This window comes from Vitis riparia, chromosome 4, assembly GCF_004353265.1.
Source record: "Vitis riparia cultivar Riparia Gloire de Montpellier isolate 1030 chromosome 4, EGFV_Vit.rip_1.0, whole genome shotgun sequence".
NCBI classification, from domain to species: Eukaryota; Viridiplantae; Streptophyta; class Magnoliopsida; order Vitales; family Vitaceae; genus Vitis; species Vitis riparia.
In genome coordinates this window covers 14792818-14812550 of record NC_048434.1, presented here as the reverse complement: position 1 = coordinate 14812550, position 19733 = coordinate 14792818, and the positions used below count along the sequence as shown (strand labels likewise).

General features: G+C 33.1%; 2 protein-coding genes across 4 annotated transcripts; one reads left to right on the top strand and one right to left on the bottom strand.

Moving 5' to 3' along the window:
- Positions 1-2212: 2212 nt before the first annotated feature.
- LOC117912357 (formamidopyrimidine-DNA glycosylase-like) lies at positions 2213-11082 on the bottom strand. Of its 3 annotated transcripts, XR_004651006.1 has the most exons (5): positions 10810-11082; positions 10407-10458; positions 8387-8444; positions 7221-7408; positions 2213-2846 (listed from the first exon to the last, which is right to left on the bottom strand). XR_004651006.1 is itself a non-coding variant. In XM_034826910.1 (4 exons), exons 1-4 carry the CDS (start codon positions 11033-11035, stop codon positions 2805-2807), a joined length of 378 nt encoding a protein of 125 aa, XP_034682801.1. In that variant the 5' UTR covers positions 11036-11082; the 3' UTR covers positions 2213-2804. The 3 variants fall into 3 exon arrangements, 2 of the variants coding, with proteins under 2 accessions (XP_034682801.1, XP_034682802.1); XM_034826910.1 differs by lacking the exon at positions 7221-7408; XM_034826911.1 differs by lacking the exon at positions 2213-2846 and having other exon boundaries at positions 6055-7408.
- Positions 11083-13791: 2709 nt separating this feature from the next.
- Positions 13792-17343, top strand: LOC117913390 (pyruvate dehydrogenase E1 component subunit beta-3, chloroplastic-like). The gene is made up of 4 exons (XM_034828354.1): positions 13792-14067; positions 14214-14317; positions 14407-14450; positions 16185-17343. The coding sequence occupies exons 1-4, from the start codon at positions 13971-13973 to the stop codon at positions 17155-17157; spliced, it is 1218 nt and encodes a 405-aa protein (XP_034684245.1). The 5' UTR covers positions 13792-13970; the 3' UTR covers positions 17158-17343.
- The last annotated feature ends 2390 nt before the right edge of the window (positions 17344-19733 follow it).

Genomic DNA, 19733 nt, shown 5'->3' with positions numbered 1-19733 from the left:
GTAACTTTGTTATTATACCTTGTTAAACTTACCTGTATATTTTTTTTTATCGTATTTTGTCACTCTAATTTCTACTTTATGAAAAGACTGGAGAGGTTTGCAGAGGAATGTTCTTTAGGATCCTTAAAAGAGAATGGAGGATGCCTTTTGTGAGGTGGGAGGCAGTTGTTCTTCCAAAGGTAAGTAGGTTGGAAAATCTCACTAGAAGGTTGTTAATAAAATGGTTGTGGAGGAGGGGAAAAACCTAAAGTAGTTCTACTCATATTTTGCTGGGTGACAGTCACACTTATCCTTCCGATTGACCGGACCAGAACTTTAAAAAATCCACTGTTTAGGCTTCTCTAAAGGGAAGCCCTGTCCTTGAATCTAGCTTACTTTGATCAACCATTGAAGGAGAGCTTCCCAGATTTATTTAGACTTATTATGAACGGCATGGCAAAGGTGGTAGATTATAGAGCTCATCCCAAGAGATGGGGTCTTGGAATTTGAGGTCCATTAGGGAATTCAATTTGAGAGATGGGACTGGTTGATTTTTTGTCAAAATACCACAATGAGGGCATCTGAACTGGATATTTTATCTCCCTCAAGGTCCCTAGGAGCCTCTCTCATCTTACCCTTTTCAAACCTATTATTTGACTTGCCCATTTTCATACATTGAGATTGAGTGAAAAAACAACACATCCTGTCTAAGGCATTGTTTGTCTTTTTTACTTAAGTACTTGTTTTAAGACTTGAGACATTTTAGAGTTGTCTTGTTTTTTTTAACTTATCACTTTTTTAAAAAATAATTTTGTCTCAATGGAAAAAGTCATTATTTTATTTTATTTTATTTTTTACTTTTTCATAGTGGAAAATTTCAAATTTCTCTTTTATCTTTTCAGCTTTCAACTTCTATAATACCTGCTGAATTTTTATTCAAAATAAACAAAATATATTGCTATTTATTCTTGACTTAAAAATAAATCAAATTGCCCTAATTTTGTACACTTTGATTGAGAAATTGACCATTTTCTCTCTTATTTTTCAAGAAAATTTGGATCCAAAATTTTCTTGACTATCCTTACTAAAAAATTGAAAAAAATAAAAAATAAAAATCACTTAATTTAGTAAGAAATGAATCTAAGATAAATCCAAAGCTTAATTTAGATAAGAAATGAATCTAAGATAAATTCAAAAACTTCTAAAACCGAAACAAAAATTCAACCACATGCAAACCACAATTTTTGTTTCCTAACATATCCAATTCTCTATGAAATTAGAATCCATGAATTTTTATAGATTCCTTATTGAAAAACGAAAACAACAACACTGAAGTTATAAAATTTGAATCAAAAATGAATTTTCTGATTTTTTTTTTTCAAACTTTAGCCCCTTACAATACAACAAAACTAAAATAAATTAAACATCATCAATTTAAATAAAATTTATTCGATTAGAACTTCAAAACATAACTTAAACTCAAAATATTCACTCAAATAAATCATTTCAATTAATTTTGAAAAATAAAAAGTTGGAATTTGATGTTGTTCCCCAAATTGAAAACATGAGAATTACTGAATTAATCTCAACAATTAAAGATATATCTCAATCACGAATCTTTAGATCCAAAGACAGACCACACAAAAACCAATGAGTAATCAAAGAAATTTAAATTGGAAATTTAATATTTTCTTAACAACCGAACATAGTTAGAAACTATAATTGTAATCTAATTACCAATTTCATAACTAATCACATAATTAATCTTTATAAATTTTTGTTGCCAAGGATTTTGAGATATTTGGAAATATATTAAATTATTATTTAACATATATATATATATATATATGTTCAATTACTAGATTTAAGTTAAATTAAAATTTATTTAGATTTAAGATAAAAAAAAAAAAAAGGTTTTTCTGTTAAAAATCTCTTCAAAATACAATAAAGATTGATCACTTAATTTGTAGATTCACTTTAATCAGTTTAAAATGGATTCCACTATAGAATTCAACTGATTTCGGAGTTAATTGATCAAGTTGAAAATTTTTTAAATCGACATATAGTTAAGCATTTAAAATATGTTAATAAGAATAAAGCAGCCTCAGATTAGAGAACAACAAAGGAGAAAACTTCAATTCTTATTAGCAAAACACAAAAAATGGATTTATACCATCAATATCTCCAACCAAATCCCATATTAGAGAGTTGGATCTTCAACCAAAATTCATCCTTTCTTCAAAAACAAAAACCTTAGCCAAACCTAATTGTGGATCACATATCCATTCTCATGTTTGTTAAGTGAGGGAAAATGAGAAGAGAGAATGCTTACAATGATGAAAGCTGAAAAAGATTTCTAACTAATACAAGCAATAGAGTTTTTAGACAAATGAACATCATGCAAGCATTAAGTGGTCTTCCATCAACCAACTTTTTTTTTATTTGAGCCTCTAACCACCTTTTAAACCACCTAGAGTGTGCAAACTTTTTGAAACAAAACTGGAACTTTGGCATAAATGAGAATGCAGTGCACACTTTAGTGAAACCACCAACACATGGTGCTTTTAGGTGACAGACACTTCCCAACTTATGTTGAAACAAAACACACAAGTGAAACTGCCATCCTATAGCACTGTCTAAGTACCTGGAGTTTTCACTATGATTTTCATTCTTCTATTTTACATGCAGAGTGCTATCCTCACTGTATGGAAACTGCTAGGCGATTTCCCATGATTCAAATGCTTTGTTTTATGCTCAAATTTTGCTAATCTTCAAGCCACTTGCATTTTTTCTCACTAGCAGTTCAGAACCTTGCTCACCATTGATCATTTGGCAACCACAAGTTGTGCCAATATACTTGTGCAATCCTGCATGACAATCACCATAAAATACTTATAAATCACATTAGTAGACAAAATGGGATTAAACCGAGTGAAAAACATGATAACCACTCAATGTTGCAACGTATTCACACAAATAACCTGCTTCAAAGCACAATATTGAGCAGTTATCACCAATATTTTTTGGACGCTCAATTAACTTATGTCAGGGGTCTCCGCTCTTGTAGTGTTTCACCCTAAAAGCCTCCATTGTGATTTTGATCTGTTGTCCAGGCCAAATATGGGTGATATCCTATGTTGGTAGTAAGTGTTATAGTTCCTATAACCCAATGTTGTTGTTGTCTGGCCCTGGGGGCATTATTTGACACCTTTAAAAACACACTGTAATTTTGTGTGATTTTTATCAATATGCAAATTGTGTTTGTTTTTGTTAGAGAATCGGTGCAATAAGTTTTGTTGCTTTTTCTGTATGGTTCACTTGATTTATTTCCTGTAATTAGGGACTAATTCAATAGCAGATTTATTTCCAGTAATTTAGTGGAGTAATTCTAAGCCTAAAATAGAGTAATTTCCGTTTCTTTTTGCCCTTGTAAACATTATAAATAGATTGTAAATATATCTAGTAAAAACTCTAGTATTATTCAGAAATCATTCTCTATATTCATGGTATCATAGCCTTGTGCATAGTAGTTTTTTTTTCTTTTCTTTTCTTTCTTTCTTTCTTTCTTTCTTTTTGTCTACCGACTCTAATTTTTGGCATTGGTCCCAATTTTTTCCAGCCTTAATTGCTGGAATCATTCATGCACTCTTTCAGCCTTCATTGTCGGCAATGGTTCAAGGGATTGGTTCATAACCCATTTTTCAATGTCTGTTGTTATCTGGTGTGTCCTCCCCATTACAATAATCTCATCTTATTACTACTCAACCAATGATGACAGAAAAATTTAGCCTCTTTCACCACTATGCAAACAACCATAAACAGTGATAACCATTCCCAATCCTAGGGAGAATTGTAGAGTATTCTAGCCACATTTAAACTGAATTGAGGCAATTACCTAGAGTGGTCACAATTAATAAAATAAAAAAATACCTGAAGGGAAAATGGTAATTAAGTTATTTATTTGGGCCAAAGATGAGTAAGGAAGAACCAAAATTCAATAGTTAGATAAGGAAGACTTGTAGATATTGCCTTGAAAATGAAACTTAATACTGTCAGAGATCAGTGGAACTTGTATGTTTCTCTCTACATCAAGGGAGATTTGGGAGGCTGTCCATCAAACCTATTCAAGGTTGGAGATGTTGCTTAGATTTATAAAATAAAGACTAGAATTCATAATACCAAATAAGATAATCTTTCAGTCCTTGAATACTACAATGTTATACAGGGGTTGTGGCTCAAATTACATTAGTATTAGAATTTAAAAATGGAGTGTGACAAAGATGTGACAATGTAGCAAGAGTTCATGAGAAGGAGAGAGTTTTTGTTTCTTGGTTAGATTGCTTAATGATTTTGATTTAATCAGAGTCCAAATTCTTGGTAAAAAGACTCTTCCTTTTATGAGTCAGTCCAACCAAAAAACAGTGTTGCCGCTGTTGATAGCCAAACCATCGCTACTACTACTACTACTGACTTAACCATAAGCTCAGGAAAGAATGAAGGCAGGAGGTCTAGTGATGAGGATTTTGAGTGGTGTACTTGTGCCGAGACATAGTAGAGAGTCATGCTACCAACTCCATGGAAAACCTCTAAATGTTTTTGGAAAAGGAAATGGAGGTCGAGGAAAGAACCAAGAGTATAAACCTCACGCTAATCTTGCCAACATTGATGAAAAACCTCTAGACATAAATGCCAACAAAGAGGGAGAATTGAATAGAGAAGATATCGAAAAATTGAAGCAATTCCTATCATGATTTGAGAAGTCTGGGGGGATAACATGTTTTGCTTGGACACATAAGTATTCTCTTGTCATAAATGTCTTAAAAGAGCAAGTTTTAAGCCCTTAGTCATTAATTTAGGAGCTTTGGGCAATATGACCAATTCTTCAAGTTGCTTCCTAACTTACAGCTCATGCATAGGAAATCAAGCAGATGGAATGTTTGTCACCATAGTTGGTCAATGAAATATCTCTTTGGCTAAAGATATCATGCATGAAATTGTTTTGCACGTTCCAAGGCTTTTTGTTAACTTGTTATCTATTTGTAAAGTTATCAAAAATTTGGTTTGCTCCACGAAATTTTCACCTTCTGAGTTTTTTTAGGAACTTTGTATGTGGATGATGATTGGGCATGCTAGAGAGAAGATAGATTGTACCTCTTTGAAACTGAAAGTGGTACAAAATGTTCACATCCTCTTTCCCATTTATTCGAAAGTTCTAGGTTTAATAAAACTGAAGATTGGTTACTTTATCTTTGTCTTCGTCATCCATAATTTACATTATTAAAGAAAATGTTTGCTAATTTGTTTGAAAAATTAGATATTCAAAATAATCATTGTGATGTTTATGAACTTGCTAAATAGCATCGAGTATCTTTTCCTATGAATAATAAAAGAAATTCTATTCTATTTAGTTTTATTTATATTGATGTTTGGGACCTCCAAAGGTCTAAAGTATTTCTAGGGCAAAATAGTTTGTCTTTTATTGATGATTGTACAAGAGTTCCTAGGGTCTATCTTATGAAACAAAAGTTAGATGTTAGTACTATATTTTCTGTTTTCTATAAAATGATGAGTGTTTAATTTAACTCAAATCCAATTCTTGAGATCTGATAATGGAAGGGAATATGTTATCTAGTTGTAGACCCTCCATTTTGTCCCTTTAGCACATGTCTTTAAGTTCACTTCCAGTGCTCCACAGTAATTCCTTGGTGTTTCATTGCTACTTATACTGCTTACCTTTTTTCTGAGCCACTTTGGGGACTTTGGTTGAGGGGTTTATCCGGCTCCACATTATGACTTTGGCTGCCCTTCAAGTTTAGATTAGGCTTCACTTAGGTGCACTTTAGGTTAGACTTAGTTAGACCCACCTAGTTTCACCCTAGGCCCGTCCAAGTCACCTAAGCCCTCTTAGGCACATTTGGCCTATTAGACTATTTTTAGCATTTCTTACATGTTTCACATAGTCGTATGACTTGCATGGCCCGCATAGGATTGACCATTTTATTTTATTTTATTTTATTATTTTGTTTTACTTTATTTATTTATTTTATTTTACTTTATTCTTTTATATGTTGCAAGATTGCTAACTCTATTTGGTTTGATTCTTTTTATTTTCATTTTTATTGTTTGACAAGAGAATTGGGGTTGTTGATCAACTCTCACAAAGGCATGCACACTCAAAGAAGGCAAGCAAAAATATTTTTGGAAGGAAGAGATCGACTTGGCTGCATACATGGGAGGAAAGGATTCTCCAAAGGTAAGGGAGAGGTATTCTAATTTTCGAAAAGGAAAGGAAATGGAAGAAAAGAAAGTGGATTTCCTTCAGCAGATTGAGTTTCTGGGAGGCTGATACAAATACATAAAAAAGAAGGATTGCAAAAAAGAAGAAGAAAAAAAAAGGAAATGGGGGATTTTCCTTTTTGGAACAGATTTGGGGGTCCTTTTTCTGAGATATATACGTAAAGGAAGGTTAGGGGAAGGAGGGAGAAGAAATTATCTTGAAGGAAAAGAGAGAACGGTTCACCGGGATTTTGAAAAAAAAAAAAAAAACACAAAGGAGCGGGAAGCCAAGCGATTGCAGCCAAGACTGCCCAAGTACGTTTTCAGCTATTTCCTATGCTTTATCTTATTCGATTCTTGATGATTCTTCGATGGTTCTGGGCATTTATTTTGTTGATTAGTGTGGACGGAAAGGGCCACAAGTTGCTGTGTTGAAATTGAATCTTTGTCTGTTTGATATGTTCTTCATTCTGTTAATGCCATTGATCTCATCCGAAAATAATTTGCATACATGTCCATCTTCGGATTTGATGGTAGAAATTGCGCCCTGTTTTTATTCAAATCATATTTTGAATCATTCCCCTGTTTTAGCCCATGGATTCGCGCTTGAAATAAGGCTATTCACATTAATTAATCACTTTTGTATGTTTTCATCTATGTTCGATGTTTCTTTTCTCGTATGGTGTTCGAGTCTTTGTGTATTTGGGCATTTCTTTGAGGGAATGCCAGAAGTGTTGGTCCTAGGGAGAGGGTCGTGGATTGTATGCCAATCTAAATTTGGTTTGGAGCGGTGCAATGAGATTTCAACCAGAATTTAGTAATGCTGAGAAATCGGTTCCTTGTAATGAGTTTGATGGTTTAGATGGTAAAAATTTATGTGATGGTGGGTTCAGTGAATTTCTGAGTTTTAGCTGCCATGGAAATTGGATCAACAGCAACCAAGAAAAGGAATTGCAGGCATGTACCAAAGTCCATCCTGATGACGAGACTGGATCTCCTTGTGGTTGAAAGAGTTTGCAGGTCTCTCTGCAATGTTGTTAAAAGCAACCCTCTTCTATGGAGGAATATTTGTATAGACCGGCCATTGAGTGACGAGATCACTGATGATGCTCTTTTACAATTAACTGGCAGGGCTCTACAGCACCTGCCATTCCTGAAACACATCAAAGATCACAATCACTTCATAACATTATAGTACTCAATTATAAATAAAGTACCGTGCTTTGTAGAGTGAATCTTGGTCTTTATCTCGTAATTTGAACATCTTTCACTATAGAATAAGTCTGTTCCACTCTCCCCTAGATTTCCTTTGTCATAGTCAGGAACATACACATTCTGCTGATTTCAGATTGCATCATGTTCCATAGCCAAGGCATGATTATTGAGTCCTCATCCTAGATGGCAAACTTGGGATCATCTTCACTCAGTGTTGGTACACTAGAGTGGTTGAACTTTCCTTTTTCCTTCGATAACGTGCGCACATGCTGAGACCATACCAGATAGTTTCAGGCGATAAGTTTGAATGAGGGCTAATGGTTTGGCATTGTCTGGTAGGCGGTTGCAACTAGAATGCAGGATTTGAGGTCGGATTTTCTTAGGTTTTGTTTTCTGAGCTTTTCAACATAGTGGGTAGCAAAATAGAGACAAAACTTAAATAAACATTGGTGTAATTGCTGATGCAAAAAACTATTGAATTATAACAAAGGTTTGGAAATTATCATCAATAAAGAAGGCTGCTAAGAGGAGAGAAAAAAAAATGGTAAAGGCAATGACGGCCGCTTTAGGCAGAGAATAATGGCAATAAAAGCCACTGGAAATCAGCGATAATGAAGATCACAAGTTAAAAATTAGAAGAGAACCTACAGACCTTGAACAGACTTAGATACCATATGGAAAAGAATATTTTTATTTTTTTCAAGATCTATAACGTACAATCCTACAAAATTAGGAAACTAAATTACACAAAATAACATGGTTAACTAATTCCTAGAGATCCTTTATCCTACAAATTAGGCGAATAAAACAAGAAAGTATATGACCATATAATCTTGAAAATCAGGAAATTAATTTCCTAGTAATTTCAATCAGATTGTCAGCACCATAGATTTAGGAAAAGAGTAACCATGCTTACTTCAATAAATAACTTGGAATATTTGGATGGCCACTCATCAGTATCCTTGACAGCAGACCTGTAATCAAGACTCTTTACATTATTATGACCCATAATTGCAAACTGTTTTATAGAGGAGAATACACTCAATAAGCATCAGATATGAAAAAGTTAAATCCATCTCAAGTCATATTTTGAATAACAAAGAAAAAGATTTTGATGAATCAAAATTCAGTAAAACAATAAAATTTACATTGAGCACTTCACGCCAATCATCTTCTTTTATTGATCTTATACTGCCAAGAAGAGACTCCTATTTGCCATACCACAACTTTTGACACTCCTTTGCTTTGTTTTTGGTTAGTTTCATGTTAATCATATTTAGTTATCAATCTTAACCATTTATCACTGCCTTCAACCTCTTGAAAACCGATTACCTAACATTTCCACTGGAAAATTCTCCCTAGCAAGAACTTATCCTGCATCTCATTGCCAAAGATCACACACTAATCTCACAAAACATAATATTACCATTAGATGGTGGAACAATCAAGTTTCACCCATATTAATCTCCTTGTCACTTCTTTCTTTTCTTTGCTCTATCATGCAAACTTTTCAACCCATGACCAGCCTTCCGTGATCCCAATTTTATCCCTAAACCCTACCCCTAATCACAAACCTTAGTATTACCTTTACTATCTTAGTGCAAAACACTTATTTTCCCTTGCCTTCCAAGGATACCATCAAGCTTTTTTTTTTTATTTTCAGCCCACAAAATTCTAAAAACATGGCCAATTTGGCCGTTACTAAAACCATATACCCTGCTTTCACCTTCTTATCCATTATAAACCCTAAAAATCACAGCAATAACCAACTGTAATTTATTAAAGGCAGCTTTACTTGATCTTTAAAGGGTTTGTCCTGATCAAGGATGTTTACAGAGAAATTAGAGCAGTGTGCAATCATAGATATATTTTATAGCATAGATCATAGAGTATTTACAATACAACATGTTGAGAAAATAAGGTGAGATGAATAAATCAGAGGTATATTAGTAATTGACCTAACCTTCAAGATTATTGTAAGAAATGGTTGTACGTAGACTATAACCTACTTTTTCTGCCTGGAAGTCTAAGAAGTTAGTGTCGCAACAACCAGTAGCCCAGATGGAATCTATAAGAAATGCACTCGTGATAAGTTAAAGGTAGTAACCACCGACATTAGGATGGAGGAAATCTTGTCTAGGATGGTTTAACCATTAATAGCAAAGACCAATATGAATTCACCAATATGAAGTGACTCAGTTCAAATGCAAGTCAGAAGAGCACAACAAAAAAGAATTTCAGCTAAAGGTGGCTAGAAAAGACATGATCACCAAGAATGCAAAAGAGGATAAGACCCTAAAACGACATGACTGTCAAAATTAAAATATAGACTTCTCCGATAAAAGTAGTCAGGCTTAGGACTAAAAATTAATATGAGTAGCATAGATGCTTTTTCCCTTTGGTGCAGAATTTTTCAAGCCCATTAAAAAATGTTTTCGATGCAGGGAGGCTTCCTTCAATCCATAAGATTTTCTAGTGTCAAAAATCAACAACCATGAACAATCAAGCATGACATGAGGGGTGTGCAAAGATTATTAATCAATGGCAATAGAAGCATAAAAAAAAAGGGAGCAACCTAGAAGAGATTTTTTAAAAACTCCCAGAATTCCAAGCAGGCAACAAGGGAAGTTGAAGCACAGTGATAATAGAATAAACTAAACCATTACCATTACGCCTTACAACAATTTTTTAGATCATAAATAGCAAGAAATTTTATCGGAATTCTGAATATAGAAGTTCAACCACATTGAATAGAACTATTAATTCATAAGATGATCAAATTAAACTACATTATATCACCTATCCATATTTCAAACCAATTTTTAGGGACACCCTAAAGATGCTAATTGGATGACAGCAAGATAGCATCCAGAAATATCAATGGACGCATTTTCTTGAAATTCCATGAACATACACAAGAACCCAAGGAAACTCACCTCTTATATTTTGTAACTGCAACACCCTTTATATATACAGCACCCGCCATTCCTGAAACACATCAAAGATCATTTTCTACAAGAAATAATACATTATCTGGCACATTACACTTTAAAATCATAACATGGAAAATCAGTAAAATCGCATATTTCCATGAACGGTGGTCTGTCCCTCCATTGTCAGTCATGGAGTTACAATCTTCACACCAGTTTCTAGAACCGTGAAATCAGCAAAACCACTTAAATAAAGCTAAATACATCTATATTAAAAAAAAAAATCCCGCATTTCGCAATAGAACTCCATTTAATGATCAAAGGCCCAAATTCTCACATGGGTCCACTGTTTCACAATAAACCCTAAACTAAAAAACCCACATTTTCTCATCTAGGGTTGGAGCCGTACCGAACTGGAAGGAAGGAAAAGGAGGGGAATCGAGCTGGAGCCACATGTTTTTACCCTTTCTGTGGGCAGAGACAATGGTTTTACCGAGAAGAGAGGCTTCAAAATCTGAAGGAGAGACTCCATCGATGACCATTGAGTCATTAGCGATCACAGCTTTCGTAATCTTGCCCACGCAGTGCTCTTCGACGGCTCTTCTCGCGGCCTCTACCTCTGGAAGTTCAGGCATGGTGGTTTTTTTTGGCGCGCTTTTGTGGGCTCACTCTGAGAGCTGTTTGTCAGGTTTGCAGCGTTTGGAAGATAAGAAAATAGGGAGGAATTTAAGATTTAGAAAACCTTTTTTTTTTTAATTAAATTTTATTTTCTATTTTTTCATTTTTTGAAAATGTATTTGGTTAAAAAAAAGTGAAAATTAATTTTAAAAATAATATTTGTAAAATCATGTTTGGTTTTTTGTTTTCACTAACCAAAAAATTGCGAAAAAAAATATGATTAATCAAATAAATTAATCTAACATAAAAATATATTCATTTATAACTATAATAATACATAATCTAGTAAATGAACAAAATTATACAATATTTAATTTTCAATATATATATATAAAATAATGGTTTATAAATATTTATAATATTTATATTGATGGTGGGTCACACAAGTATGAAAATAGAAAAAATATCATTCAAACATGTTTTCAAGTTTAATTTCTATTTTTATTTAGAAAATAATTGAAATAATTGAAATATTTATAAGTTGAGTGTAGAATTCCAGGAATATTATAGGATGCTGCTTTGACAAAAGTTCTCAAACAATTTTTTTAACACTAGGAAGGGAGAGAAGAAAAGAAAGTGGAAAGAGATTTTTTTAGGTTTATTCAGAAATTATATTTAGAAACAATAGTTTTCTAACTTAAAACAATACCTCTGACAAGTTTTGTTTTTGTTGAATATGAATTTTTGATTGATTATGAAAATATATTATTTTCAACTATTTTTTTATAGAATATTTTTAAAAAATTTACATCATATTCACAAAAAATAATAATTTTTCAGATTTGAATTCTCAAAATATTCATTATCAATATCATTTTGATGTATAATATAAAATGTGATTTTGTTATGCCTTTTTTTATCCAATGGGCCAACATAAAATAAGGTTTTTACCATTTAAGATTGGAATGACAATAAAGTGGGTTTTTTTCAAGTACTCACCTCATTTGCCTTTAATTGGATAGGTTTAAAATTTAAATAAATGAGTTTGAGATTTCTTTTTCAAACTCAATATGGATTTCGGGTGGGTTCAAGTACTGCCTTATCTCACTCATCCTTGATTAGATATAAAATTAATTAATTTAATTTTTATTTTCTTATTTTTAATACATAGATAATAAAAAAAATAATAATAATAATAATAAATATTTTCAATAAAATAAGTTATAAAAATATAATAATTTAATTATTTATAAAATATATTTTATTTTAATGTAATTTTAAAAAATTTAAAATACTAAAAAAAAAAGTTAAACTAGGTGGGAGTGGGTATGAGATAAGGATGAGAATTATTTTTAATAAATGGGGTGGGGTTGGGATTGGGATTGGGGCAACCCGTCACATTGCCAAAGTCTCTTTCTCATTTATTTTCCTTCTCGTTTTCTTAGTACTTTTTGATTTCTTCTTCTTATTACAATTATAATTAATTAATCAAAGAAGATGAAATACTTTCAAATTTATAAAGTAACATTTCTAGACATATAGATTTGAAAAATAATTCATTTTTTTATATAAATATCTTTTAATATTTGGATGATTTTGTGTAAGATTTTGAAGAGAATTTTACCTTTATAAGAAAATATGAAGGTTTTATAAATATATATATATGAGTTATTTTTTATAGTAAAATTCGTGGAGGGTTGATTTGTAAATTTGGAATTATCCGTTTTAATTCCATAACCCTTGTTATTATAAGAATAAATAATTAGATAATTACATAATAATTTCATAAGTGGGCTTTGTTCATCCCACTCTCTTTTCTTCTTTCCCATATAGTTTGGGAGAATTCTATGATACCATGTGGATAGACACTGAGGAATTATTTTGGACTCTCGGATGTGTTACATGGCATCTGATAGTTTGTATTCATGTCAATATCCCATTAGAAAATATACGGAGGTATGAAATCAATAAATTGTTTTTTCAATGTGTGTTTTTTGTAATCTTATTAAAAATTTTTTATTATCCAAATTACAAATAAAATGTTGATTTTCGAAAAGTAATAACGAAAGAAAAGAATTTTAAGAAAAATGATTTTCTTGTGTTTAACTTTTTTATAAAAAAAATATGAAAAAAAATCAAATATAATTAAATTTAATTAAAAAATTTAATATTTTAAAATTATTAAATTTTCATATGAAAAAAATATAAATTAAATAAATATAAAAAATATTAAATTTCGTTAGTTCCCAAAGTCATGGGATCAAATCACCTTTAAAAAAGTCATTGAAAACTAAACCCCACATGGCCGGTGATAGTACGATTCGTATGCAAGTAGAAATATATTAATTTAATTATGGTAAAGATTTATTTTAAGTCATCAAATAAGCAAATATTATAAAATTTTATTTAGAAATAAATAAAAATCTAAAATACTAACTGGGCATCATTTTACGGTTGTAATAAAAATCAAATTGTTTGTTTTTTTAATATTTAATTTCTATTAAATATTAAAAATAAAAAAACCAATATATTATTTTTAGTATTTAAAAAAATTGAATACATTAACTTTTTTATTTAATAAAAAATTTTAAGACTTAAATAATAAGTTATCAAAATTTTTTTTTTTAAAAAATCTAAAATTTGAAAATATATTACCCAACACCACTCTTTGAAAAATCTAACTGGATATCAAAAGTTGTTATTTCATAGGAAGGGGTGGGTCACCAGATTAACACCTGCTTGTACCAAAAAACAACACAGGAGGGTAAATGCGTCATTGTAACCTCAAATCTCCCGTCTTTACGCTGGCCGGTGGCGATGAAAACGAAGATGGTGCCGGTGAGCTGTTAAAAAGGGTCTCAAATAAATCGCCGAGCAAAGCAAGCACCGTCTCTCACTGGTTCTCTCCTCTCATCACATTCACATCGCTTCCTCTCCTTTCCAGACGAAGCAATGGCTGCAATTTTTCAAGGGATCGGCGCGGCGGCGGCGGTGGCGGCTCTGCCTCCTGCCGAGAAATTCCACTCACAATCTCCCAGATTCCTCTCAGGTTCTCTCTTATTTACTTCAATTCATTGAATTCCCATAAAATTTTCTATGGGAAAGTTTATTCCCGGGAACCAAACAGAGCATTTTGGATTTATATTTTTTAATACTCTTTTTGCTGTGATTTGGGTTATGTGTTTTTTGTTTTAGCGAGGAAAGGAAGTTTGTTTGTGGTCAGATCTGATGGGAGGCCGTCGCTTGGTTCTTCCCCGAGGAGCCGCGGTGCTCAACGCTTGATTACTAATGCAGTTGCAGTTAACTCTCTTTCTCAATCGTAAATGCATATGTAAATTGTTTTTTTTTTTCCGGTATTGGATTTTGACGTTTGTTTGTGGATTTTTAGGCGAAGGCGGATGCTTCTGTGACCTCAACTGCATCTAAACCTGGGTTTGTTTCTTTTGTCTTTCTCTCTGACACTTTTTCTTTTAATCCATTTTCTGAGCTTGATTCTCATAATATGTGCCTATTTTTAGCTCAATATGTTCTTACAATTTAACTGCATCTAAACCTGGGTTTGTTTCTTTTGTCTTTCTCTCTGACACTTTTTCTTTTAATCCATTTTCTGAGCTTGATTCTCATAATATGTGCCTATTTTTAGCTCAATATGTTCTTACAATTTATGGAGTTAAATTTTTTTTATCATAAGACAATTGTGGTGGTCGTGAATTGAAATATTTTTGTATTTTTGACTTGATTGCGATTCCTTTTTCATTCTTGCTAAAATTTTGCTCTCTTGGAAGAAAAATCTTGAATGGGAATTGGGAGCAACAATTTAGATTTGGATGCTTCAGATCCTGCATGATTTGGAATTGGATTCAAACTTTGTGGAACTAAGCTCTGTACAAAATAGTGGGAGATCCACTGTACAAGCCAGAGTTTTGAATTCCAATTGGTGCTCCGAATCAATCCAATTGTAACCAACAAAATACACCCGCATGTTTGTTGATGCAACACTTATTGGCACTGAATGCATGTAGAAAACATTTAGAAGTTATCACTTTTACACTAATAAGGGGATTAGGCATCAAAAGGCTAGACCAATTGCAATGAGGTTTTTGGTTCATTTGTGTTTTCAAGGTTGTGGCCTATTTTCTCATACTAGAATACAAGGATTTGATGGTGAATAATTTACAGCAATTTCTATTAAAGTCAGGTACTGCAATATTTAATAACCAAAAATAAAACAAACTTGTTAATTGTAAAAATGTTTCAAAAAGTCTTGTGATGATCAAAGCACACAAACCAGTGCTCTCCTTGGAGAAATCACTCCCTTTCTGCAATGTATTGTTATCAGGTTTTTATCTCACAGGGGACACATTTATCTCTAGGATTCTTTGTTCAGTAAGACAACTTGCCCTGACCTTGAATCACTCATATTGCTCAAAAAGAAGGAAAAAGACTTCCAATATGATACTGATAACAACAAAATTTGATAACAACAAAAGTAATGAAGAACATGTGTGTGTATTTTCCAATTGTTGTTCGCTATTAGGGTTATTCAAAATATGATAAGAGGGAACACAGTAACACACCCACCACCAGCAAGCTGAATTTAGAATCGAATCAGAAGCCCAAGTTATTCCTGGGTGAACTATTCTTAAAAATGACGTGAACATACCTCTGGGAATACCCCTACTGGAGGGAGGGAGGGAATGGAACAAGTTTTTTTAGTTCTTTTCAGTTTTAGTCACCTTCGGAGTCTAATCCTTTTTTTTCATTAATTAGGCCAATTCATTGGCTTTCATCAGAAATCTCAAAACAAGTAGAGATGCTATTTTCCTGATCAATGTAGTAACTACTTGTTATTGGTTTCATATCCCTTTCTCTTCTTCCAACCCCCCTGTTTTATTCTTTTTCTAATCTATTGTATTGTCAAGAGCAAATGCATGAATATAAAATGGAAAAACTGGGTTTTGTAAATTCCAAAGTACTAAGAGAATCCAAATATGTTCTTTACATTCATAAAGATAGTTATATTTTCAATTCCTTAATTCATGTTTAAAAAATATTGGAAAATTCTAATTATTACTATTCTCTTGTTCGCATTCATTATTGTTGTTCTTATGACTTCAATATTGCTAATTGAGGATTTAGTAAACTTAATTTGATTTCTTTCCTTAGGCATGAGCTTCTACTATTTGAAGCCCTTCGAGAAGGCTTGGAAGAAGAAATGGATAGAGATCCCCGAGTATGCGTGATGGGTGAAGACGTGGGCCACTATGGAGGCTCCTACAAGGTGACAAAGGGCCTGGCTACAAAGTATGGGGATCTCAGGGTTCTTGACACACCCATTGCTGAAAACTCCTTCACTGGCATGGGCATTGGAGCTGCCATGACTGGGTTAAGGCCGATTATCGAGGGGATGAACATGGGATTTCTCCTTTTAGCTTTCAACCAGATCTCCAACAACTGTGGCATGCTCCACTATACATCTGGTGGCCAGTTCAAAATACCAGTGGTTATCAGAGGACCTGGTGGAGTTGGTCGGCAGCTTGGGGCTGAACACTCACAACGCCTTGAATCATATTTCCAATCAATACCTGGAATCCAAATGGTGGCGTGCTCAACCCCTTACAATGCCAAGGGCTTGATGAAAGCTGCAATCCGGAGTGAGAACCCGGTGATCCTTTTTGAGCATGTTTTGCTTTACAATCTCAAGGAGAGGATTCCAGATGAAGAGTATGTGTTATCACTCGAGGAAGCAGAGATGGTAAGACCTGGGGAACATGTCACCATTTTAACCTATTCTAGGATGAGGTATCATGTGATGCAGGCTGCCAAAACATTGGTGAACAAGGGGTATGACCCTGAGGTTATTGATATCAGGTCCTTGAAACCATTTGATCTTTACACGATTGGGAATTCAGTGAAGAAGACACACCGTGTACTGATTGTGGAGGAGTGCATGCGGACAGGTGGGATCGGTGCCAGTTTGACAGCTGCTATCACTGAGAATTTCATTGATTACTTGGATGCCCCGATTGTTTGTCTGTCATCACAGGATGTGCCCACCCCATATGCTGGGACATTGGAGGAATGGACTGTGGTGCAGCCTGCACAGATTGTGACGGCTGTTGAACAGCTTTGCCAGTAGCAAATATGGTCAAACAAGTTGCAGTTCCAAGTAGGGTAACCGTAGAGCTGTTACGTTCCTTTATTTTTATTTTCCCTTTGCAGTTCTGTTACGAAATTGTCATTTAAGATTTTGTTAGCATTTGTGTTGTTAAGACTTTGCAACTGTCGATTGAGTTGAGGCTTTTGTCTGTGTTCTTTTCCTTCATTATGGTGTAGCATCAATGCCAATGTAGATGACTACCATTTACATCGACCAGAATCAAAAGGACATGAAACAAACACACATGCAGTGTTTGGCACTAGGGCAGGGCTTAAAAAGTATCTACTATTGACATCAACAAGATCAAAAGGATCTTTTTGGGCATCTCCTTATTGCCAAGCCAAAAGTTCCAGAGCAAATTAATGAGAATAAAATATAATATAAACATACATAATAAACAAATATAGATGTATAGGAAATAAAATTTTCTACATCCATGTTAAATAAAATGTTTATTTTTATATATTATGTTATTGTTTATATTATTTTAAATTTTTTATCTTAAAAATAAAAATTTTTAAACTTTTATATTTTATATAGAAGTAATTACAGGAAGTGCATCCATACTAAGCATTTTTTTTTTTTTAAATTTTGAAATAAAAAAGAAACTTATCAAACATGGTTTTATTAAATTTAAAATATTTTAAAATATATAAGGAACTTATAAAGTATTTGTTTATTACTGAATTTGAAATTTATATAGCCCATTAAATAATGAATTATTTTGAAATACATGATAGTACTTTAAACAATCTAGGATGGTATATCTTATTTATTTATTTATTATATTTAAAATATAGGTATAGTTTATATTTATTACATCATATAGAATGAAAGATAACATATTTATTATTTAAATAAAACACGCTAGTGAGAAAGAGGTTTCAGGGAGATGGAAGTTTGAAGAAAGTACTATAGAATTGAAGAGAGGCAACAATAACCGACCACACCCATAGTGAATCTTTCTCTCGCTCTGGTAATCTCTAGCTTATTTGTTTGTGTGATTCTACATATGGGTTTCATTTGGCTTTTGATTCTGAAACTCTCTCAATTTAGTAGTTTTGTTAAGATTTTGATAATTAATATTGTAATGTGGGTGTGTTGGAGCGTTGCAGTTAGATTATGTAGCATAGACAAACAACTAATTGAATTATATTTGTTATATAGAAAATTTGTGGTCCGGGTTTTTCCCACTGTGTGGCCACGTTGTGTTGGATTTGTAATTTTGTTGTTTTGTTCATCTCAATTGGGATTTAGGAGAGAGTAAAAAAAGAAAAATCAAGATGTGTGTGTAAATTTCTAGGTCTAGCAGGGTGGATGATGTTTTATGAAGGTTGAGAAATATACTTAAACATGTAAAGAATGAATTACCAAAGTGGTTGACATAATAGAAGGAGCACATAGATAGATAGGTAGGTATGGCGGTGGTGGGGGGGCGCACGGGGGGGAGGGGAGGGAGGGAGGTTTTGTTCCTTCTGTTGGATGCATGGAGTGAGAAGTGGTTCCTTCTATTTTAAATTGGGGAGGAGCCACATGGATGTAATTGTTCATTTTTGATTGGTTATAAATAAATAGAGAGAGGGAGGGAGGAGCCACATGGATGTAATTGTTCATTTTTGATTGGTTATAAATAAATAGAGAGAGGGAGGGAGGAGGGAGAGAGAGTTGTTCCTTCTGTTGGATGCATGGAGTGAGAAGTGGTTCCTTCTATTTAACTTACTGCCGCGCAATTGGTGGGTGTTAATGTGCTTGCGCTAATTCATGAGCATTCGGGTGCGGCATTGCAATATGGGATCAATAAGGATTTCTCGAATGGATCGAGGCATGTTGTGTTTTATGATATGGGATCAAGTAGTACCTATGCTGCACTTGTGTATTTTTCTGCTCACAATGCCAAGGAGTATGGAAAGACGGTCTCGGTTAACCAATTTCAGGTAAACTTTTATTAATTGAAGATTGTTTGTGTTAATTGTTGTACATGTGTTTTGTATGGAGCCTTATACTGCTTAACAATTTTTCATGATGACTAGTTTACTGCAATGATATATCAATTGTTTGATAACAAGATTTAATGTTGAAAATTTCAGTGTTGATATAATCTAGAAGTGTGAATTTGAACTATAAAATCAAAGATGCAAATTCAGGTTTCTTTTTTATTATCCTAATCATATTTATTCCTTTTAGCTGCTTGAAGCTTTAAGTACTACAAATTCAACATTAAAAAAATTTCGTATGCTAAACTTTCAGTTTTATCAAACTCTGTCTTACTTTGTGGTACTACAAGGCAATGGCTAAATTGAAGAAACAGGTTAAGCAGACAAAAGAAATTCTAAGTGCGAACACGGCTGCTCCAATATCAGTATAATCCCTCTATGATGATTGAGACTTCAGGTATGTCCAATCATATACTTCCTTGCTAGTCTTTTCTGTCCAACATCAGTTTTTGGTTATCCTTTGTTTAGTACAGAAAGTTAGAACTGTAAGGACATAGTGAAATAAGTTTGCAGTTTGAATATGCTTTTAATTCTGGCCCAAATGTTGATAATTGAGTCTAC

Bases quoted from the DNA above. Each gene is read 5' to 3' on its own strand.
- LOC117912357 (XM_034826910.1), bottom strand. From the start codon at position 11,035: ATGCCTGAACTTCCAGAGGTAGAGGCCGCGAGAAGAGCCGTCGAAGAG. The intron at 8,445-10,406 runs GTGAGTTTCCTT...TCTTGATTACAG, and splicing joins GCAGTTACAAAATATAAGAG to GTCTGCTGTCAAGGATACTG. The intron at 2,847-8,386 runs GTAAGCATGGTT...ATTGTCATGCAG, and splicing joins ATTCCAAGTTATTTATTGAA to GATTGCACAAGTATATTGGC.
- LOC117913390 (XM_034828354.1), top strand. From the start codon at position 13,971: ATGGCTGCAATTTTTCAAGGGATCGGCGCGGCGGCGGCGGTGGCGGCT. The intron at 14,068-14,213 runs GTTCTCTCTTAT...TTTTTGTTTTAG, and splicing joins ATCTCCCAGATTCCTCTCAG to CGAGGAAAGGAAGTTTGTTT. The intron at 14,451-16,184 runs GTTTGTTTCTTT...TTCTTTCCTTAG, and splicing joins TCAACTGCATCTAAACCTGG to GCATGAGCTTCTACTATTTG.